Genomic DNA, 24,372 nt, shown 5'->3' with positions numbered 1-24,372 from the left:
AAAGAATCATGGTGGCTCCTCCCTGATTTAATGGTATATAAGAGGGAGAGAAAGGAAAATGCAATTAGACTTGCAAGATTCCTTATTGAGATAGCAATAGCACTTAGACTTATATACTGCTTCACAGTGCTTCACAGTTCTCTGTCTAAGCAGTTTACAGAGTCAGCATATTGCCCCCAACAATAGATTATATTAACAGAGTCTTTTTGCGGAATTTATTTCCTGATCTGGACAAATTCAAAGGTCTGGCAATAGCCAATGCATGGAACCCTCAAGATGCCACAACAGACTCTCTGAAGACTCTTTCAACCTGTTTAATTCTAGGAATATACTTGACATTGTGACAGGGCCACCAACTTCTACACTCTACTACAGTAACCTTATTAGCCTCTTGAAATTCTTTAAAAGGTCAGAGGGTCTTTAAAAATTAACCTACTTTACTATGAATATTCAGACACTATGTTTTAAAGCCCAGAACACATGACCCTTCTTTGCTATAAGTTAGCTATGTGCAGTGTAGGAATTAAATACATCTGTGTTATGGGTTTTATTTTGTGGATTTTAATTTTGTAAGCTGCTCTGGAGTCATTATGCTTGAGTTGAGCAGCAATATAAATTAGAAAGATAGAAAGATAGATAGATAGAAAGATAGATAGATAGATAGATAGATAGATAGATAGATAGATAGATAGATGATAGAAAGAATAGATAGATAGATATAGATAGACAGACTGACTGACTGACTGACCGAACCCTTTTCCACCAAGTGTTTTGAAGAAAAAGCTGGAAAGAGGAAATCTTTCTTTGTGAGATCAAGATGCAACGTCTAAGTATATCTCTGAAAGACAGTTGGCAAGAGATGAAGGGGAAAGCAGCAGCAGCAAATATTATTTGCTGCTGCTATTTAATCCTCTGTGTCACTGTGGACATTAGCCTCCATTCAAGTTCAAAGAAATGATTTATTTGAAAAGTTTTAAGGTGCTGATTCTCCCGTTGTGTCTGCAAATATTTTTCCTGACTTGCCACCAGTCTAGGGAGTTGTAAAATTCCATTAAATTGGTTTGATCACAGGTGATCTTTCCAGGGATTACTCTTGTGGTTCCAAACAAGCAAAAATGAAACAAGGGGTCACTTCACATAAACATCGATAGATTGAAAACTATGGTGCCACTGGAATACCTTGCAGTGCAAATAAACCACTGCAGAGCACAGACTTCAAGTTGAAGGAAAAACATAAGCACAGTGGCAGTAACAGGATGCCTCTTCTCTCAGATACTAATCCAGATTAATACTTTCACTAGGTTATATACATCACAATAATGAAAAATTATAATGGGTGCATTTTCTTCCATAACTTTTAAATAGGTCTTTAGTCATGTGTTCCATTGAAGAGAATTGAAACATTCCATTAAGATACTTAGAATACTGACTTTTCACTTCTTTGTAGCTTGTTTCACTCAAGCCTGCTCAAATGTGAGACTTTTCATTTTAATAACTCATTCTGAGATCTTGGATACTGGCTGTCATCTCAATTGTAGTCCCATCCCCTGTATGTGGAATGCCCTTTCTATGCAGGCTGCCTGACACCAGGAACAATATTTTCCTAGTTTCTAACTAACATTTAAAAAAAATAACATTTTTAATTGCTGAAGCCAAGGGGCCAGAGTACTGATTGGCCAGTTTTAGTATATGCCAGTTTTGGTGCCACATCTGCCACATCTGACTTGATTTTTCTTTCATGATAAATAGAAACAAATTCGGTGGAATTTGACTGTGAGTCCTTTATGAACTTTTTGTTGAAAAAGGGGGGGGGAAAAGGAATTTGTGATTTGTGGGTTTGACAATTAGAAAAGGCACAATACGAAAGGAAGGGAGCCATAATGTAACCTTTGAGAGGATATAAATGTATTTATAACTGCTATAAAGAAAATTGGAAGCCACGCCTTTAAATCTTTCTATCTCTTTTTTTGCTTCTACTTATCACTTTTCTTTTCTTTTCTTTTACTTTCTTGTTTCTTTAAACTTGTATTGTTTTTACTTTACTTTTACTTAACTGAAAAAATTAATATAAGCTGTGAGCCACCAGCATTCTTATTCACAGGAATTGCCTTCTGAAACCAAACAGGACTCAATCATTTGGACAAATGTGTGTTTTTAATACAAATAGTCTTCAACTTATGACCACTATTGAGCCCAAAATTTCTGTTGTTAAGTGAGACAGTTAAGTGATTTTTGTCCCATTTATGACATTTGTTGCCACAGTTGTTAAGTGAATCACTGCAGTTGTTAGGGTTGCCCAAATATGAATCAGTTGCCTAGCGTCTGAATTTTGATCACATCACTATGGGGATGCTGCAATGGTTGTAACTGTGAAAAATGGTCATAAGTCACTTTTTTTAGTGCTGTTGTAACTTTGAACGGTCACTAAATGAACTGTTGTAAGTCAAGGACTACCTGTTATATACCATATAACTCATGTGGCATGGATAAATATGCTTGTTTTTAAAATATATTTATCCTTCTTCTGCCTCAATTTAGAGTTACTTACCTAGTCCTATTTGCCAATCGACCTAACAATGGACTTTCCCCCAGCTGCTGAAAGTTGGCTGATATTATATCAGGAAGTAATATGCTGAGCAAGGCTGATATCCAATGATAATGCCACACAGAATAATATAGTCCCACCCATACTCCTTATACAAAACCTCATTGTAGTCTGAGTGGTTAAAATGTTGGATCTGTGAATAGGACTGTTTTTGCTTGTTACATCCCAAGAATTCCAGGCATCTCACTTATAAGGCTATAAATAGTAGTTGCCTGAAGGAATCTCCCACTCCATTATGGGCAGAGGGGGCTTTCATCTCAAAAGAAAAGCTGCGCACAGAAGAATGAAACTCCATTTCCTCCAAATTTTATTTTATTTTTTTAAAATAAGTATTTATTAAATTTTCCAACATTTAAAACACAAAACACATATTTACATTTATAACAGCTTTTCCATATCAGTGTCAATATCTTTCGTAACAATCCTATTTACAAAAATTCTATTTATATACATCACTATCCTATGTTATATCCTTATTCAAATTATAATATTATCTACTCACAAATCAATATTTCTTATAAATTTTACATTCTATATATTATATTTTTTACAATTTATATCTTAACCATCTATTCCAAATTTGATAGTACTCAGTTTCTTCCCTCTCCTTCATGTCCATAGACAGTCTATCCATTTCTGCACATTCATAAACTTTCCTTATTATCATGTGGTCTGGAGGCATCTCCTCCAAATTTTAAAGCAACTCTTTCATAAATATGACACTACAGGTATTGTGTACATAGAAACTACAACGTCAGTTCTTTGGAACCTGTCTTTGTTTACATTCCTCCCAAAATAATAACAATCACAATGAGCAACACAATATTTCACCGGCAGCAATATATACAGAGCAGTTTCCTGAAAAACAAAGCATCTTATCTCAGTTATAGTCAGCCCCATTCTCTTCCGTTGAAGACACTGCCCCTGGCAGCATCCTAATAGCATTATGTCAGCCCAGCAAGGCCAAACCCAGAACTAAAATAGTTATTTCCTGATACAAATCTTCAGGGCACCAGAGGGTTTCCGTAATCAGAGCCAAAGGTTTAAAGGAATGAGCTGGTGTGTTTTGCTGTAAAAAAAGTGCCATTCTTTACTTGGCAGAAAGTGAGGAAGAATTTCTTTGGGGCATGGCATAAGACTATTAGCCAGAGTTTGCTGTTGGAAGAGATTAAAACTATGTCCAGATAATGCTGTACTGTCATTTCCAAAAGGACATATGGAATTCTCTCTTCTTGCCTCTTCTGGGACAGTATCCAGGGGCAACAGACCTTTATTGCATAAATGCCTTCTTTTTAATTCTGAATTAGCATGAAATTTCCAGCACTGCAGCTGGTACATTGTGTCATTTACCATTATGTTTTTATGTGGATCATTGATTGTAATAATAACCAAGCTATCATAACTTTAACTAGGCACAGGTAACACAAAAAACCCAAAGCTTCAACACTCATCTAACTGGCTGCTGCAGGAACAGAATGTAGAATGAGCCAACACCATTTTTTCCTTATACAGGCAATGTTTTCATTAAGAGCTTGCAAATAAAAATAGAGCCACACGGGGAGGGAGAAATTACAAATACACAATTGAGTCTGGAAAGGTAGAAAAGCTCTGTATCTAGTAGGAGAAGGATAATGGAGAAAATACAATATGGTTTATTTTTAGTCATTGTTGACAACAAACGCTTTGACTGTATAGGTCATGGCAGAAACTAGAACATATTAAAGTTAACACATAAACCAGAACATCCAATCATTCTTCTGACAAATTATTACAGTGAACAAGGATCTATTGTAAGAACTAAATCTGAGGAATAGAATGATTCAGAATAGAAAAAGGGTATGAGACAAAAGTTCTCATTATCTCAGTCTCTATTTAATTTAACACAAGTCAAGGTTGACTCAGCCTTCCATCCTTTCTAAGGTAGGTAAGTTGAGGATCCAGTTTGTGGGGGCAATAAGCTGACTTTGTATAAATATACAAAAGTATGAAGGCTATTGCTTAACGCATTGTAAGCCGCCCTGAGTCTCCGGAGAAGGACGGCATATATATCAAATTTAAAAAACAAAAAACACCATTAATATATGTTCTATGATGGATCTAGCCCAATAACTGACAGACAAATTCTTTTTCTCAATTGGATTCCTTTATTGTAGGCTTTGGTTAATCCTAGGCCCTGTGGCACCAGAGGTCACTGACCTTAAACCTTTCTCTTTCAGGTATACATCTGGAACTACTGGAGTACCTCATGGTGAGAGCTTTTATACCCAGGAGGAGGGGCCAGGAGGTAAGGAGTGGCTATGGGAGTGATGGGATATGTGACTAGTTAACCCCTGCAGAGCCAGGTGCCCAGGGTGGCAATACAGTTAGACATTTACCATGACAAAACCCCCTCTAAAAGTCTAACTAGGTACAGGTATACAAAGGTTACATACATACATACAAGTTACATACATGTATATGCATAGGTTACATATAAACACATATCTTCGACATGAGGTATGCATGCTGTTTGTGTGGTAGGGGCTTTGTGAGTATGTCTGCGGTTTGTTCCTCAGTATTGCAGTGTACAGCCTTAATGAAACCTATTTCTGAGAACTGCCTGACATGTTTGCACTTGATGTCAATGTGCCTAGATCGCTGACCTACGGCATCGGCTCTTGAGATTTCTATCTTTGTTATCTTCATGAATGACTATTGGGTATGAGGGCTCAGTCCAAATACTGCTGAGCAGGTCGTCGAACCATACCAGGTTGTTTGCGGCCCTGGATAGGCAAACAAATTCTGCTTCTGTGGTTGAGGTAGCTACTAGTTTTTGCTTCCCTGTGTACCAATGAATGGGGCAATTGTTGAGCAGCAGCACATAGCCGGAGGTACTTTTCCTGCTTTTTATGTCCCCAGCCCAATCAGCATCAGCGTAGCAGGTTAGTTTTGGTTTCCTGGATATATCTGGTTCGAGGCAGAGCTGGGCATCCATGCTGAATTTTAGGTATCTAAGCAATCTTTTGATGGCGTTTCAATGGGATATGGTAGGTTTGCTTACGTGCTTAGATAGCAAGTTAATGGCTAAGGCGATGTCGGGCCTTAGTTGGCTATATACAGCAGTGACCCTATAGTTGATCTGTACAATTTATTGTCAGCGAAGGGTTCTGATTCATCGTACATACTCTTCAGGAACTCTGGCTGCATGGGAGTTTCGCTGGGTTTTGCCTCAGACATGTTACACTTTGATAGTAACTCGATGATTTTTTCTTTCTGGGAAAGGCGAAACCCTTTATCAGTTTTTATTACATGGACTCCTGGATACTTATCGATTTTGCCCAGCAATTTTAAGGAGAAGTGGCTACCCAGTTCAGTGGCGAATTTGTCACATCTGTCCTTATGCTTGCCTATGTACAAGATGTTGTCCACATAAACGAGCACACCTTCGAATGAGTTATTTTTTTTCTTTGTGAAAAGGCATTTGTCGGCTGAGGTGGCTTCAAAACCCATGGATCTAAGAGCCTTGGCTAGGCAATCACACCACCCCTTGCCTGATTGTTTGAGTCCATATAGGCTTTTATTCAGCAGCCAAGTTTTGTTCTCGCCTTCGTTATATCCGGGTGGTGCTTTGACGTATATCTCTTTATCCAATTCGGCGTGGAGGTACACAGTTCATACATCGAATTGAAAAACTTCCAGCCCTAGGATGGTGGCCACTACCAGGGCACTTTTGACACTTTCGGCCCTGACAGTAGGCGAGTAGGTGTCTGTATAATCTTTGGGGTATCTCTGGGCGAAACCCTGCGCAACCAGTCTCGCCTTGTACAAGGCCTTGTTGTCCTCTAGTGTCTTGACCCTGAACACCCATTTGGTTCCTATCGGCTTTTTGTTCTCTGGGACTTGAGCGGGCGAATACACTTGCAGGTTCCTGAGGCTCTCCATCTCCCTCTCCATGGCTGATATCCATTTCTCTCTCCCTTCCTGGGGAAGGCCAAGTATGTCCTCATATGAATTGGGTGTGGTGTGGTTGTCATGGATGGTCCTGATGTAATCTTCCAGCCTCTTTGGTAGCTTGTTCCTGTTCTCTCTGATTGGTCTACTGGGGGTTGGCTCGGTCTCTTGCATGCTGTCTGCCTCTTTGTTTGTCAGGTTATCTAGCTTCAGAGAGGGATGCCCTTCTTTCCACTCTTTGGTGTTTACTTTATGGTGGTTGGTTTTATATGCTTCCACCTTCTCTTCCCCCTGACCATGTTCGAGTGTGTTTCTATTGGCGAGGATGTCGTTGGAGTGAACCCTCGACCAGTTTGTGTTTTCATGAAAATCGGCAGACCTGGATACGACAAACCTGTTGTTGTTGTCAATGAACCTGTATCCCTTTGTGCCTGGTTCATAACCCACGAATCTCAGTCTCTTTGATATTTTCTCTCCCTTCTTTCTCAATTGTCTGGGAATGTGGACATCAGCTGGGGCACCAAATATGTGCAGGTGTGCAATGTTGGGCTTTCTGTTATATAGCATCTCGTATGGGGTCTTATTGATGGAGCTTGACCACAGTCTATTTAGAGTGTAATTGGAGTAGTGCAATGCCTCTGACCAGAAATGCTGCCCCATACCAGCATCCTACAAGGCGCACCTCATCATCATTTGTAACACTCCATTTTTTTCTCTCTACGACCCCGTTCTGGAAGGGTGAGAATGGCGAAGAAGTGTAGTGCGCTATGCCCCGCTCCCTCAGCCACCTTGTGAATTCCTTGGCCATGAACTCTGAGCCCCTGTCTGTCATTATTTGCCTTATTTTCATATTGTGTTGCATTTCTATTCTTTTGTGAAATTCTTTAAATCTTTGGAACACCTCGTTTTTGTGTCTGAGAGAGTAAACATACCCATATCTGGTATAGTCATCCACAATGGTGAGGAAGAATCGTTTCCTAAGCCCGACAGATGGTTTCAATGGCCCTACCAAGTCCATATGTACTAATTGGAAGGGGGACTCTGTGGTTCGTTTTGATCTTTTGGGTATGGTCTTAACTCTAATCTTTGAACGCTTACAGATTGAACACTCCAGGTAATTTTTGCAGTTCTTTACTTTGAGGCCTTCGGTACACTCTGACATTCTTTTTACAATAGGAAAACTGATGTGCCCCAGCCTCCTGTGAAGGAGGTGGGCGCAGTTATCATGCAATGGCTTCCCAATGGATACAGATTTATTGACATTTTGTTTACATTTGGCTGCCCCCTGCTGTACCCCCTCTGTTTCTGTGTTTTCATCTGCCTCGCGGTCTGTGCTCGTGTTAACGCTTCCTCCCTCTCTTGCGTTGGGTGTGAAGTAGGGTAGGTCCTCATGCATGGTTACCTTTCCTATCTCCTCCCCCTGCTTGATCATGTAGGCCTTTCCATCCTTAAACATTACTTTGATGTTTGTGTCCTGTGTCAGCTTAGTAATGGCCAGTACGTTTTGGGGTATCCCTGGCACTTACAGTACCCCCTCTATTCTTCCTATTTGTGTAATGTATGTGTTTCCCTTCCCTACTACTTGGACTTTGCTTTGGTTTGCTACTTTTAATTCAAAGTCTGCTTCTGTGAATGAGTCTAGTAGTCTTGGGTTGCAAGTTGTGTGATTTGTGGCTCCTGAATCCAGAAGCTACATGTCTCTCTCTATCTTGTGCTTAGTGTCTGAGTCATCGTGTCTGAGCCCATACATAGAACCCGGGTTACTGTCTCTAGAGTTGTCCCTATGTTCATGTGCCTCCTGGGGTTGGGGGACCACCCTCGCCCCTTTTCTTTGGGGTTCCTGCGCTCAGGTGATCGCCCTCCTCTGTTGTTGTTGTGTCTCTTATCCCTGTGGTTTCTAGGGCAGTCTCTCCTTAAGTGGCTCCTAGACCCACAAGAGTAACATTCTGGGGTGTTTCTTGCTCTATCCTGAAACTCAACCCTTCTAGTAGGCCTGGGATCCCTCCTGGACAGGTGGCAATCCCTCCTCAGATTGTCCTCTGCAATAAGTTTGTTGGTTAATGTGCCTAGTGATAGGTATTGCAAGCTGAGGCTATCTAGTTGGGTTACGAAGCTGTCCCAACTGCTATCTAAAGAGTTTATGATGATACTTATCATGCTCTCTTCAGTGATTATTTCGCCCCTCTGCATGAGCTCTGCCCTTGTTGTGTTTAATTTTAATATGTGCTCGCTCATGGGGACCCCTGTCTTATGTCTAGCAGAGTGGAACTCTCTAGATATTCTAGTGGTTGTGGCCCTACTCTGGCTGTAAAACAGGCTGCATAATTTTTGTACAATTTCATAAACAGTCAGGTTATCTTCAATGGTAGGATACATGGCAGAAGGAATAGTAGTTAACATAATACAAAATGCCCTATGGTGAATACAATCAATTTCCAGTGACCAGGGTTTCTGTAGAGGTTTGTTGACTAGAAATAGTGCATTTTCTCTCATGAGAGCAATTTGCAACTGCTGTCTCCACTCTATGATATTACCCCCATCTAATTGTAATTTTGGCAAATTGTCATAATTTGCCCCAGAATTGTTAGGAAAGTTACTTACTGGGGGGAGCTGTCCATGGTCCATTGTGTGATTGAACTCGCAATAAGGCTTTGGGATGTCTGTTGCTAGTCTGTATTTACTTGTCTCTATGTAACTTGCTTCTCTTGTTGCAGGCGGAGATTGGCCATGCGTGAAGCCCATTTCGCACCGGAGCCCGTCGAGTGAAGGTCCTGCTGCTGGAGCTCCTAGGCCTAGGCCTAGGGCTGTCGGGGGAAGGCTGGACTCACCCCCAGTGGGTCTGTAGTCTCCTCTGGAAGGCGGACGTGATTGCAGGACGGCTGGATCCCCGGCGAAGAATGGAAGAAGGTGAGGAGGCGAAGCGCTTGCAGGTTGAGGACTTCTCTGGATTGGCGGCGCAGCAGCGGCGGAGGTTGTAAATTGAGGATCTCCTGTGTTCGGCGGCGCGGCAGCAATGGCGGTGGCGAGTCCTGCCTCGTGTTCGTTGGTCCCCGGTCATGCGAAGTGGTCTGGTGGATGTTGTGGGATGGGTGAGTGGCCGGTCCTTCTCCTTGCCCTCGGGTCTCGCGTAGTTGGTGCTGCGGGTGGCGGGTTCGAATCCTGCGGTTGAGCTTTCCTGCAGGTGGCCGGGTTTTGGCGCTGGCTGTTGGTATGCGCGGTCTCTCTGGGTAGCTGTGACTCAGTCGCCCGGTCGTTGTTGGCTGTCCTGGTGTTTTTTTGGCTTCCAGGGTTTCTTTTTCGGTTTTTGAGTGCTGCGGGAGGCTCGAAGGTGGAGCCAAGTGCAGCGGTGAGGGTCTCAATTGCTTTTTGCACTTCGAGATCGGTAGGTGATCTTTTCTTGGTTGGTGCTTGCTCTTTGTGGTCGCTTTCTGGGTGCCCCACGTCTGTTTTGGGGTTCGGGCATTTTCGCGCCAGGGAATTCAAATCCTGGCTTCCCATTGGTCGGGGCCCATCCCAAGATGGCTGCCGGGAAGAAGGCGCGAAAATGAGTTCGGCCAGCTCGAGGTCATCGGACTGGAATGGCCTACCTTTTCCTGGTTGAGTTTCTTCCTCGGGTGTCTTCGGGGCCTCAATCGCTGCTTCTTGCTGCTCGAGAAGGCTTTGAAGGTCCGCGATGAGGTTTTCCTTGTCACTGCTTGCCTCCATCAGTTTTAGGATGGAGAGTTTGAATCTGTTCATTTTCTGCATTGTTTTTTTTTCTAGGGTGGTGGTCTTTTCAGGTGACCTCTCCTTGTCAGATTGTGAGTCCAGGCTGGAGTCCTGCTCGCTCTCAGCTGTCGTTTCCTCCATAGTGGTGCCTTGGATGCAAGTAGCTCAGCCATCTTCTTGGTGAGCGCTCTTGTTTGTACTCTGTTTGTTTCCTCAGGGCAAATGTTGGGTTCAGACATCATTTGGAGTTATGGGCAACCATCCTCTGCTACCATATTGTTCTATGATGGATCTAGCCCAATAACTGACAGACAAATTCTTTTTCTCAATTGGATTCCTTTATTGCAGGCTTTGATTAATCCTAGGCCCTGTGGCACCAGAGGGTCACTGACCTTAAACCTTACTCAGCATGCTTAGTAGATTTACAGTTCATGTTGGAGAAATAAAGCTAGTTTGGTGTGGGGGGGGGGGTTTCAAGCATCAATAAAAATGGACAGTGTTATGGCTTAAAGGAAAGCCCTGTGTCCACTAACCCCCACAAAATGATAATATAGAGAGTCTTGGTTTTTAGAGGAAGTTCTGAGGAGAATCTCCACCACTTTACCTTTGTAAGAAAGTTAGCACCCACCCATCTCCTAGAAGAATGAAATATTCTAGGAAATATTAAAAAGGCAGAATATTATATTTCCCTGGATAAGAAAAGGAAAAACATGTTTTTAAAGTCAAAGCAGCTTCCTGCAGCTCCCTGCCCCCCACTTCAGCTCCAGGGTGATGGGATTAAGACCTTCACCCTCAGGACATGATAGGATCAGCCACAGTGGCGCAGTGGTTAGAGTGCAGTACTGCAGGCTACTTCTGCTGATCACCGGCTGTCAGCAGTTTGGCAGATCGACTCTCACCAGGCTCAAGGTTGATTCAGCCTTCCATCCTTCCAACATGGGTAAAATGAGGACCCAGATTGTTGGGGGCAAGAGGCTGACTCTGTAAACTGCTTAGAGAGGGCTATAAAGCACTGGGAAGCGGTATATAAGTCTAAGTGCTATTGCTATTTCTATTAACTTCCTTACCTCATCACCCAACAACATTCAACCAAGCCTGGGACTCAAGATAACCTACAAAGTTATCCCTGCATGGCCCCATGGGAGTCTGACAACCAGTCAGGATACTTGCCCTTACACAGGAACAGGAAGCTCCAAGGCGGGGCCCAAGAGAGGATATAAATCTCTCTCTCTCACTCATGTGCTTATTTTCCCCAGGACCTCAAACCATGTGGCCCTATCCACCATTAAACCATCTTTCTAAATAGCCTCCATGTTTCCAGTGCCTTTCTCCCCACTTGGAACTGAACCCAGATGGACATTTCTTCCAACATCTTCTAATAAAATGATGCACTATGACTGGCCATGCCCAAGCTGGAACCAAGACACCATTGATACCTGATACATTCTCAACATCCCATGTCTCTCTGTTAGTCCCAAAAGACTGCCTTTCCAAAAGTATTTTGTTTGATGAAGTTGTTTGGGCTGATCCAAGCAACAGTGAATATCAAATTTAAAAGATGACAGCAGTTATAACATTGCTCGAAGAGATGGAGAAGACATTCACACATAAGTGAGACTTCTCTAGCAGATTATTCCTCCTAATATAGTTTTCCTTTTAGCAGCTGTATTATGTACCTCTGAGGGAGGGAAGACTTCTATTGGCAATAAAATAAAATAAAATCCACTTGAATGATGCTTAGTAAGGAACTGGAAAACTTGTTGTTTGGGATACACTCATAAATCAGGTACCATATATTCAGTGGTGTTTTGTGAACCCTTTTGAATTGATCACATTTTAAGTCATATTTATGCAGAAATATTGAAAATTCAAACAGGTTTATAATTTCAACACCACTGCAGCAGACTTAAGTTGTATGTGAACATAAAACACTAAGGAAGGAGTGAAGTCTAGAATTCTATCTTCACTTTAATGCCAAAGCTATGCTCCTTCCTATATTTCCAGAATTAAAAAGAATATGAGATTGGATAATTATCATGCTTACTGATTCCAAGGTTGTGAGATTTAGTGAGGTCATTAAGCACTAAATCCCTTAAATCCAGTATGAACAAAGAGAAGGTCATCTAAACCAAGTTTAATTTTATCCAGTAAAAGCCATGGTTACAGAATAAGCATTGTTACTATTATTAAAAGAAATGTCTGAATTTTATACATCTTTCCTTACTGTATACTGTGAGTTCAAATCAAAAGCTGAAAGAAGAGCAAACAATGTAAAGTTAAGAATGATCTAAAACTGGTCAAGAGAGGTTGATTGTTGAGGTTGATTGTTATTTAAGAGAAAAGAGTTGGGAAATGTCAACAGGATTATATACTATCTAGCCTAACTGGAGGATTTGAGTTTTGCTATTTACATACAAGTCAGGAATCCACCCCCATTTCACCCCCACCACAAAAATCAACTTCACATAGAAAACTAAAACCTCCCAGGCGATATAAATAAATCATAATCTGCACAAGTTGCTAACTTTCACCCAGCAAACTGCGGGTAGTCTAGCAATTTGTATCATGGTTCATTAGGCAGTTCATTACATTATATAATCATGGACTCTTTAAAATAATAATTATAATTATAAATACATCATTGGAAAATAAGAGTGCAAAGCCTAATGGTGATTATAGTTCTTTATAGCATAATTTTATTCTTCTGAGTAGGTGTTATGATAAAAATCCCACATTTTGCATAGGTCACTGGAAAATATCACTGATCTGAAGCAAATCAGAATTTAGGAAGCAAACACTTCTTTTGATTATAACATATAATTAAACATTACCTTAGTTTTTTTATGATTTACAAATTATATGGATGTGATTAGATATACAGTAGATCCCCAGTAAAATAATTCCCCCTAAATTCTGAGCTTCTACTGATGCTCAGTGCATTTTTACAGATTGTTCGGCTTGATGATTTGATCTTTGATTAAGGCTGCCAACCTATATCCATTTATCTGGGGAGACATTTAAAAGCTTATACTGCTAAATACTGTAATTACCGGTACCTGCAAGTTGGCTGGTGAAAAAAGGTTGCTTGTATTTGACTCACACATTTTTTCTTCCAGTTAAGCAGGCCAATTTAATTAGTTATTTTCTCTTCTGTAAAAGAAAAAAAAAAATACTGTATTTCAGGGTCACATTGGAATTAGCATCTCAGAACTTGGTTCTCGACATCCTATGAATTGAAACATCTTAAATGATTTCGTGGCCAGAAGAATGGGATACTTTTCAGATGGTTCCTATTTTTCCTTATAGTACCTGAATATCTGAATCAGAATAGTGAAAGGAAGCAGTTTGGGATAAGGCGGGGGGGGGGGGGCGTGTGTGAAGAGGGGAATGCAGAAAATCACAATTTTTGGCTATGGTTGTAGAAAGACAGCAGAAGAGTGATTGTGGTACACTTTATCTTTCAAACTAGAACTGTAAATTGCAATGTTGGCTTTATATCCCAGATGTGAAGGGCAACCATAAACCACAGCTTGCCAGTTCCATTTTAACAACTCACTATTTATTTATTTATTTTATTCAATTTGTATCCCGCCCTTCTCCAAGTGGACTCAGGGCAGTGCACAGCCAGACTAAAACACATACCAATACAAAATTTAAAATTATTAAAAGAATTAAATAACTGTGGCCCAAAAATTTTAAACATTGAAACTAAAACCCCTTGACAATTTAAAAAGCTAAAAACTAAAAAGGGGGGGGGGTTTCACGCCAGCCCTGCTTGATGGAAAAGTTTTTAGGGCACGGCGAAAAACCCGGAGATCCGATATCCTTCGTATCTCCAGGGGCAAATCGTTCCAGAGGGCAGGAGCTGCCACAGAGAAGGCCCTCCCCCTGGGGGTCGCCAGCCGACATTGCCTGGCTGAAGGCACCCTGAGGAGTCCCTCTCTGTGGGAGCGCACTGGTCGGTGGGAGGCTATCGGCGGCAGAAGGCGGTCCCGCAAATACCCAGGTCCCATGCCATGGAGCGCTTTAAAGGTGGTGACCAACACCTTGAAGCGCACCCGGAAGACCACTATGTCCTCAAAGAAGTATTAGAAGGAAAAGCAGGTTTAAACAGTAAATGAATAAATATGTACTACTTGTGATTCTTGCTATAAGATGGAGTGTTACACAAGAACATCTCTTACCTTAGACCAGGGGTGTCAAACTCAAGACCCACGGGCCGGATGCAGCCCATGAGGTGGTTAGATTTGGCCCACAGGGCTGCCCTGGAAGCAGCAAAGGCCTGTTCTGCCCCAGCTATGGATCCCAAAGAACACAGCACACACGAAGTCCGTACAAACCTTAGTTTACTAATTTAAATCAGTCTTTTCTGAACAAAGGCTGTTAATTTAACTTCATTAACAGCCGACAAGAATCCAAAGAATAATAAATCTATTCTGAGGCACAATATTTCAGATAACTGTAATCTTACTGTGGTTGGCAGAATGCCCAGAAGCAATTTGCAGGAAAACTGCAAGAGAAACGAGCTGAATCAAGATGCGAAGGAGTGGATGAAGTTGTTTCCTGCAAATTGCATCAGTCGTCGTCCTTCCTTAAATAGGCTAGGGAAGTGGCCAATTAGCCCCAAGCCTTACTCTCGAGGAGACCTCCTCCTGAGGAGCCACTCCTGTCTTTTTGCAGCTCTGCGCGCTCATGCATCAAGAAGAGGCTCCTCCTCTTCTTCCTCTTCACTTATGGGAGCTTCTGGAGGTTCTGAAGGCCCTGGCTGAATCCCTGCCTCTGGCACCACATCTTCTCCAGCCTCATTGTCTGACTGGAGTGCCAACTGCACAGGCTGCTGGCGCAGCACCACACCAGCCTTCTCGCTGTTGGAATCAGCTACTAACTGCACAGGCTGCTGACGGGCCACAAGGCCCGGCCTGTGCTGCCTCGGCCCAGCCCAGGGTTAATGAGCGCCAATGTACAACCTGGTGGTGGCCATCCAGGTTGGAATGCAGCCAGCCTTAGATCCGGGTCCTGGAGCCCGAGAGAGGCTGCCCCCACCCTACCCCCTGGACATGCACATAGGAGGCGGGTGAGTGTGTGCAGGGCCTGGCGTCCCTGGGCACCATTTTGCCCTGCAGGCTGACTGCATTCTGAGAGCTTCCCTTTCACCCAGGACTCCAGCACTCACGCACTTGATGCCTCCTGTGTACCTGGCAGGGGGCGGAGCCGAGGTGTCAAGGCGTCCCCACAGGTTGGATCTAAGGCCAGATGCAGGAACCCGGTGATCCCGGTGATGGGAAAAGTGGGTAGCAGGCTTGCTGGAGGTCAAAATTTGAGGGAGGGGGCCGAGTGCGCAGGGCTGCAGCGTGGCAATGACGGTGACCATCTGGGCTACCTCACTGCAACCCCACCATCTGTCTTTGCTCATGTCTGCCATGGCTGTGACAGAAGAGGTGACTGCACAGAAGCCCGGTGTATCTGGCAGGCCTTGTGGCCGCCCAGTCCGTCTGGCAGGCTGGATTGCGTGCCTCTGCCTGCTGCTTGGAGCGTCAGCCTGGCAGTCGCGGGGCTTGGACCAGTGGTGGATTCCAAAAATTTCTATTACCGGTTCTGTGGGTGTGGATTGCTTGGTGGGCATGGCTTGGCAGTCATGTGACTGAGTGGGCATGGCCAACTTGATGTCACTCATGGCCACTCAGTCACATAACCTCCCCACCTAGCCATGCCTAAAGAAAAAGGTAGGAAAGTTATTTGGATTTCTACCTATCTACTTATTTTCTGCCCAGGCCTGGCCTAATCTATCAAAGGCCTTCTCCTGCATGCTGCCCTGCCCTCCCTTCACCAGTCACATGCATCACCCCATTTCTCCTCCTTCAGTGGCCCCGGCCCTAGGCCTGCTTCCTCCCCCACCGTCTCTTTCTTCAGGTTGCTTACCTTCCTCCCGCGGCAGCTGGTCCGGAGTCTGGAAGACAAGCTGACCTCCAGTAGTTTTCGATAGCCTCCAGCCAGAAAACTACTGGAGATCGCAGAAAAAGCTGCTGCCGTCGCCACCCTGTTCTTTGCGCTGGCCGCACATGCACATCCCATTACCTGCTGCATTGCACAATGGGATGCGATGGCAGCGGCTTTTTCGGCAACCTGCAGCCAGCTGCAAAGAGCCTCTCAAAGACGGCTTTTTCTTTGCCAGCCGCTTCCTGGCAGTCTCCCAGATGCTGCCTCTTTGCCAGCCGCTTCCTGGCAGTCGTGCAGGCAGCTGGGGCAAGTGAGCGGCAACCAGGCTACCGGTTTAGGGGCGTGGCCAGCCAGCAGTTGCTACCAATTCAGTGACCCAGGCCAAATCACCGCTACCAGTTCATCTGAACCAGTGTGAACCAGTAGAAACCCACCACTGGCTTGGACCCACCTCAGCTGTGGAAGCTGCGGAGTCCCAGCTGCCTCTTGGGGATGGGGGCTCCCTGGCTTTCCTGTTTGCTGGAGCCTTCGCAAGTGGGTCGGGTGGGCAGGGCGGGTGGCAGGCCTGATGGAGGATGAGGTTTGATGACAGGGGCCAAGCGTGTAGGGGCTGCAGTGTGGCAATGATGGTGACCTGCTGGCTGCCTCGCCACAACCCCTCTTGTTTTTGCTCCTCTGGTGGATCTCACCCTGGCATCAGCTCTGGTCCTGCCCCCTTCCTCGAGAGACCCCTCTATCCCCACCAGCCATGCCCAATCACCATGCGCCCCATGATGCGAGCGATGTCGAGCTGGCTATGCCCACCCATTGGGCCATGACCACCCAGCCATGCCCACCCCAGCCACGCCCACCCCAGCCATACCACCGGTCCGCCGAGGGCAACCACAATGCTGATGCGGCCCTTAATGAAATTGAGTTTGCCACCCTTGCCTTAAACCTGTGATGGCGAACCTATGGCATGCCATATTGGAGCCATCTTGATGGGCATGTGAGCTGGACTCTGGCGTGCATGTTTGTGCCCGCCAGCTGATTTTTGGGTTTTCTGGGCCCACCGGAAGTCAGGAAACACAGTTTCCGGCCTCTGGAGGGCCTCGTTTTTCGCTCTCCACAGCCAACAGAGCCTTTCTAGGAGCCTGGGGAGGGCAAAAACGGCCTTCCCCACCCCTCCGGAGGCCCTCCAGAGGCTGGAAATGGCCCATTTCCCGACTTCCAGTCCCACCAGAAGTCTGGTGGCCCACCGTGCCATCGCATGCCAAAAGTAGGGGGAGCATGCGGGCATGTGCATGGAGCAGGGCACATAGAATTATGGGTGTGGGCACATGCGTGCATGACCTGCCTGCACTCCCCCCACTTTTGGCACTCAATGGCAAAAAGGTTAGTCATTACTGCCTTAGACTATAGGACTGAATAGATTTGTGACAGCAGAAATGGATATTCTTGTCTGTTTTTATTCAGGAAAATTTCACATCCAGATTATTACTGTTTCCCTGTCCCTCAAATGCAGTTTAAAGTGACTTTGTGTTCATCTTCAGTTCTGCCAATTCAGAACAGAGATTCTGCAAGGAATGAATATCCTGAGCCAGGAGGGTGTGAGAATTGACACTCACTGTCCCACCCATGAGTTATTGCAGATCCTGAGGTGGCAAAAAAAAAAAAAAATCCCCTCACCCTCCTTTCCATTCCACGAACAGGAAATTCAGTCAATTGCCAGCACCCCTCCTCCATTTCTAATTCATGTTGTATCTGTGTATTTGGTTATCGGCAAAGAAATCCTTCAGGGTTGCTATGATGAAAAACCTTCTGCAAAGCTGCCTTGCCTTTTCTTGCAACTTGTGAGGGAGAAAGGAAAATGTGTCGCCATTTTTGCAAAGGGATCTTTTTCTACAATAGGCAGATTAGGGGGAATAGATTGTGAACAATGCCTCTTCACATGGGCCCCAGGAACAGGACACCAAAGGTCAGGGCTGAGAGGTAGTGAGATGTAATAGTTCCCACAATGGGAAAAGAAATAGCCACATAGTCTGTGGCATTGCACCATCCCAAGCAAAAAAACCAACTGTGTTGCGAAGCTAAACAGGAGGCTAAAACCATAAACGAAACCAGAGGAGGAAACAATTAACTAGCTCTAGGTAGTGTGTTTTATAACAAGAAAACCAGTTTCCAGGAACAAGGACATTGTTCTGAATTTTTGTAAGCAACTTCAGTATCTGGCAAATAATTTTGATTTTCATGCAATACCCCCTCCCCCCCCGGGATCCTTGGACCACACTTTATGGAGGACTGTTTTAAGCAACCTTGACAATAATTATCTAATCTCTGTTTGAATCTGGGGGAGTGGGAACTCTACCATATTTTTACTATTCAAATATATCTACCTTGCTGCAATTAAAGGATTGGAAATGAGGCACCCAGAGCATCTCAAAAATAAAAGCATCCAAGGCCTTCAAATAATAATATAAAAGATTGTCCACATATATTTTTAAGCTTTTAAAATGTTCATTTATGGCACCTACAAAAACAGAAATGCTCCCCATCCAAAACAACTGCAAACCTTCCTTATAGTTGAAGAACATAACTGGATTTTTGGAAATTGGGAATTCTGGAACTTGTAACCCCAACATATTTGGGAATATCAGGAATGAAATACATTTTTAGTTTTAAAAAATTCCTTTTAAAATTTAGTTTAAAATGCCATTGTTATAAGAACTTAAAGAAAATGGGTGGGATGGTACAAATCTGGCTAATTATAATTAATTAACATAATTGTTCAACTATAGAACCATAGCTCTAAGCTATGGTTAATGGTTAAAAGCTAAGCCAATCATAAAGTGATTGACTTAGCTTTTGCTTAATGTACTATAAAAATTTTGTCAATTGTGGTTTATTACCCTGTTTCCCCCAAAATAAGACATACCCTGATAATAAGCCCAATCGGGCTTTTGAGCGCATGGCAATAAGGCCACATGCTTATTTCAGGGTTCAAAAAAATATAAGACAGGGTCTTAATTTCAGGAAAACACGGTAAATAAACCCTGGATAAGCTACAGATGAGCATAAATAAATCCTGGTTAAGCTACAGATTAGTATATGTGTATACTCATACTGGTATTATTAGCTCATTATTTAAAAAAATAACTAAAATATGTTTCAAAGTCCTTGTTTCATTTTTTTATGAAATATTGTGATATCATTAATTATGGGAAGGCCAGTTTGGAGCTGTGGTTAAAGTGCTAGTTTAGAAAGTGGAAGGCTATGAGTTTAATTTCTTAGGTAGGGTGAGGCCAGTCACTCACTCTCAGTCAAAGCCATCTCATGGGTTGTTCTTTCTTGGGGAGTAAGGAGATGGTAGCATAATGTATGCCACCTTGAATTCTATAAAATAAAAGCAGGATGTAAATTTAATAGTAATAATTGTACTTAAATATTTCTTCTGATGTTACTACATTGAATAGCAAATAATTTGTTTCCATTAACGTTTATCTAAATCCTTTGGAGATTAACTCTACCAGTTAAAAATTGTGCACTTCTACCACTAACTTGAAGTAGGTATTAATCTCATGAATTCAATATGCAAAGAATTGCACGGCACATTAGCATTTGATTTGTCAGGTAACATCTGGTGGCTTGAATTACTTGCTTTTGCATAATTACTTCTGGTATTTGGCAGCCTGACATCAGTATCTAGGAAGATCTTGGAAAGATAATTAAGGAGCCGTATTTGTGATCACCTAGAAACAAACAAGACAATTACTTGAAGCTAGCATGGGTTTGTCAAAACAGACCATGACAGACAAACCTTATTGCCTTCTTCGGCAAAGTGACTAAATTAGTGAATAAGGGAGATGCTATGAACATAGTTTACTTAGATTTCAGTAAGGCATTGGACAAAGTAGACGAAAGCCAACTTCTTGGTAAGATAGAACAATATGGGATAGACAACCTAATTGCTAGCCAGTTGCAGCTGATTGACAACCACACTTATTGTGTAGTCCTCAGTGGAACTACATCTACATGGAGGGAAGCTTGCCATGGGGTACCTCAAGATTCTATCTTAGGCCCAGCATGCTTTAAAATCTTCATAAATGATCTAGATGAGGGGATAGAAGGGGAAATTCAAATCTGCAGACAATAACAAGCTAGGGAATAGCTAACACTTTAGATGACAGACTCAAGATTCAGAAGGACCATGATAGATTTGAACAATGGGCCTATCCAACAACATGCAATTCAGTGGTGAGAAAAAGTAAGGTTCTACACATAGGCAATAAAAATCAAATGCACAGATATAGAATAGGTGGTACCTGGCTCAGCAATAACAACTGTGAAAGGGATCTAGGTCAGGGGTGGGTTCTACTTACCTTTACTACCGGTTCGCAATGGGACAGAGCGCGCTTCTGCGCATGCGCAGATCACCAAATGTGACATCAGGGCGGGTGGGCGGAGCCTCCTGCCGTTTTTACTACTGGTTTTCAAGAACCGGACAGAATCAGGAACAACCCACCACTGATCTAGATGTCCTAGTAGCAATACCACTTAGACTTATATATTGCTTCACAGTGCTTTAGAGCCTCTCTAAGTGGTTTACCACTTATCTTTACTACCGGTTTGCAGCGGGATTGCACGTGAGCTTCTGCGCATGTACAGATCACCAATGATGACATCGTGCCGGGTGGGCGGAGCCTCCCACCGCTTTTACTACCGGTTCTATAGAACCGGGAACAACCCACCACTGGTTTACAGAGTCAGCATATTGCCCCCAATAATATGGGTCCTTATTTTACCAACCTTGGAAGGATGGAAGAGTGAGTCAACCTTGAGCTGGTGAGAATTGAACTGCTGGCATTGTGTAGATCACCATTTAAGTATCAGTCAGCAATGTGCTGCAGCTGCCAAAAAAAGCTAGTGCAGAAATAGGATGTATCAATAGAGGGATAGTTTCAAGATCACATTCAGTGATAGTACCGCTTTATATTGCACTGGTGATACCATACTTGTAATAATGCATCCAATTCTGGTCACCACGATGCAAGAAAGATGTTGAGACTCCAGAAAGAGTGCAGAGAAGACTAACAAAGATGATAAGAGGTCTGGGGGCTAAACCATATGAAGACTGATTGAGTAAAACTGGGTATGTCTAGTCTAGGGTGGAATATATTAAAGAGAGATTCAATTTAGAACTAAGGAGAAATTTCCTGACAGTGAGAAAATTAATTAGTGGAAAGGCTTGCCTCTGGGGGTCGTGGGTGCTCTATCACTTGAGGCTTTCAAGAATACACTGGAAAGCCATTTGTCCTGAATGGTACAGGATCTCCTGCTTTAGCTGGAGGTTGAAGACTCCAAAGTCCCTTCCAACTCTATTATTCTATGTTCGTGTTCTAGACAATGACATTTAGTATTGAAGATACAGCATTTGTAATTTGAAATGCACAACATATTAAGGTTTTAAATACTTACAAATGATAGTAGTTTGCTTTCTACAACGCAGAGCCAAAATGAAATAAATTACATAATAGCTTGGTGAAATAAATGTAACTTAAGTCAGTCCTAAGACATTACCTCCGATATAAAAGGAGCCAAGACAGCAGCTATTTAGAGTTTGGATGACAGAGTAAGGTAAAAATAAAAGAATATACAGTAATTCAAAATGGCACTAACACATACTTGCTAGCTGTTTCTAATGAAATAAGAATCCTTGAAGCTATTTAAAGATTCCACTAAATATAAGACAACTCTCTAGAACAAAATTAGCAAGCTTTGAACAGGAAGAAATTGCCAATCTAAATGAATCATCATAATGAGAAGTCAGCCAACCTCAGAGAACCACTTAAGAAGACTAGGTTTTTGGTTTTCCTAGTTTGGAATATGTGTCCTTTGCCTCCTTGCAGCTAATATCAAAAATTAGATATATCCTAAATTACTTCCTTGATACTAATCTTTGTCCTCCCACTAATATTGCAATTTAACAGAGAAACCTACTCAAGTAATCTTGATCTACACACCAAAAAACGTGTGGGATAAATGGGACTAACTTCAGGAAAATGAGTTCTTAAGTTAGTTTCAATCATGGGTGACTTCCCCAAAAATGGTTGAAATGCAATTAAATTAGTAGCCAGCAATCCTTTCTACAGCTTTCTACCTAAAGCTTTTTATAAGATATACTTAAAAATTACCATTTTAGTGTAAATTTCTAAATTTAGTAGAAAACTGTAAGCAATGAATTACATACACAATTATGTATACATATACATTTGCCTGTGTATGTAGCAGCAGCTATGTCATACCTGTGACTTACAAATACACAGCATTGTTCAGTTACACATTTCGTTAAGCAACTTTTGATCTAATGATTAGATTTGTAGCCTCCCCCCATTTTTATCTCTGTCTTGTCCATCCTCTTGCAGGAAGCTACCAGGATGTCCTGGAATTTTGGCTCTTAGCTGGATTATCCAATTCCTTCCAGACAAGTCAGATAAACAAATCTGGCATTTGGTCAGCAGCTTTTGTGGGTTTCAAACAGATGTTTTTCACCAATCCTATGGGAAATACCAGGGACTCAATATGGGAATTTCTTTCAAGAGAAGTGCTTTATCACTGCTTTTCAGCTACAGACCATTTCAAAGCAAGATTGTGAAAACATAACCGATAACAAAAAATCACTGTAATTCAGAGCTACCTTAATGCAGTTATGCCCACTTAGCAATTACTCCACATGAAAGGAGAAATAACCTGGTCTTTATGAGGCAAATGCTTTTGAGAGAAAACCAGAAACACAGGCTGAGTATCCAGCCTTTTCCATGTTTGGAAAAGTGCAACATAGCATCCAAACAATTCGCTTCTGTGCAGTGTTTTACTGCAAAAGGACGCATCCAAGTTTTGAACAAGGGGCTTGATTTTCCATCTGATCCAGCCATGTCTGCCTTCTATCCTCCGATCAGAAAAACAGCCGTGGCTGTAATGGTGCATTTCTGCGTGCACACTTCTTTTTACAGCTTTTGCTTTTCTGGAGACGCTTTGATTTTGCGTAAAGTTTGCACCAGAATAAATTCGTTTGCGAAGTGATAAGAGAGCACTACACCTTTTGCGACGCCAGATGGTCACAGCTCCCTACAAAAACCCAAAATCGCGACCGCACTTTTTGCATACAAAACTTCCTACTCCATTTTGCCTTGGGGGCGCGAGCCGACGAGGCGTGCATTCAGTATACCTGCTTGTCTACCTGGGACCTCAGCCAAGACAAAAAGCGAACTACTTGAGCGAAGGCGAAGGGGGGGAGAGAGAGAGAGAGAGAGAGAGAGACACCGGAGCCGCTGCCTGGCAGTCCCACCAGGGCCTCTGCCTCGTTTGCATACTGCCCAATCAGCGGTCGGGAGAGAATGACGACGCTCGCTTGGGAGCCGAGGAGGGCGTGGAGGTAGGTGTCGATGGGCGATTGAGTACGCCTGGCCGAGATTCTCCTTCGCAACCGGCGACTGTCCACCCGTGCCTGCTTGGAGCGAGGAGGTCGGCTAGCCGGCTGAGGGCTCGGTGCTCCATTGCTCCTCCCTGGGATGCCGCCGGGGCTGAAGGAGAAGCCGTGCACGGGGCGACGGAGCTCCGAGTGTGGGTTGGGAGCGGGACGCCGAGCAAGCTCGTCCCAGGAGGCGGCCTCGGGATGGAGCAGCGGCGCGCTTGCAGTCAGTGACCGGGAAGGGGGCGGGCCCCGCCAGCCGGGGCAAAGCTGTAGTGAAAGACCGAGGAAGTGACGGGCTGAAGGGGCTTTGGTCGTGGCTGACCCCGCCGTGGGGCGGCGGCAGAAGCAGCGGCAGCAGCGGATGGAGCACCCCGGGGAAGGAGGAGATTCTTGCTTGGAGCGGCTGAAGAATTCTCTACCCGGACCCGCGGACCTCGTCGGGGCGGCCAGCACTCTGGAGCGGATCCTAAGGGAATCGGTCTGTCAGCGGCAGGGCTGGATCCGGGTCTACGGTAAGGGGAAAAGCCTTCCCCGCCCCACACGCGCCTCTTTCCTGGCTCTCCCGCGCCTCTTCTAACTCATCTCTCCAGCCTCCCCTTCCCATCCCTTGCTGTACTTAGTCCGCGTTGGCTGCAAAATTTCCTTCCTTCCCATCTCCCTCTCCTGCCGAAGGACAAAGCGAAGCGGATGGATTCCCATCTCCCCGGGCTAGCTAGGGTGGCTCTTCCCCCCCCCCCCACGA

At 43.7% G+C, this 24,372-nt stretch overlaps 1 protein-coding gene and 1 long non-coding RNA gene across 5 annotated transcripts in view; one reads left to right on the top strand and one right to left on the bottom strand.

The window, feature by feature from the left end:
• Nucleotides 1–2,910: 2,910 nt before the first annotated feature.
• LOC117661168 (uncharacterized) lies at nucleotides 2,911–23,543 on the bottom strand. The gene is made up of 3 exons (XR_009622200.2): nucleotides 23,385–23,543; nucleotides 13,300–13,393; nucleotides 2,911–5,857 (listed from the first exon to the last, which is right to left on the bottom strand). It is a non-coding gene; the product is annotated as an uncharacterized LOC117661168 (long non-coding RNA).
• The window catches only part of RASAL2 (RAS protein activator like 2), a 235,918-nt gene continuing 234,877 nt past the window's right edge, over nucleotides 23,332–24,372 (top strand). For all 4 annotated transcript variants that reach the window (XM_087890144.1, XM_034409725.3, XM_060690139.2 and 1 more), the window contains exon 1: nucleotides 23,332–24,142. In XM_087890144.1, coding sequence (XP_087746270.1) covers nucleotides 23,992–24,142 — 151 coding nt within the window. In that variant the 5' untranslated portion in view covers nucleotides 23,332–23,991. The remainder of the gene's footprint in view (nucleotides 24,143–24,372) is intronic.

This window comes from Pantherophis guttatus, chromosome 3, assembly GCF_059756535.1.
Source record: "Pantherophis guttatus breed Tessera chromosome 3, ASM5975653v1, whole genome shotgun sequence".
Classification (NCBI taxonomy): domain Eukaryota; kingdom Metazoa; phylum Chordata; class Lepidosauria; order Squamata; family Colubridae; genus Pantherophis; species Pantherophis guttatus.
This window is presented reverse-complemented; position numbering and strand designations above follow the sequence as displayed.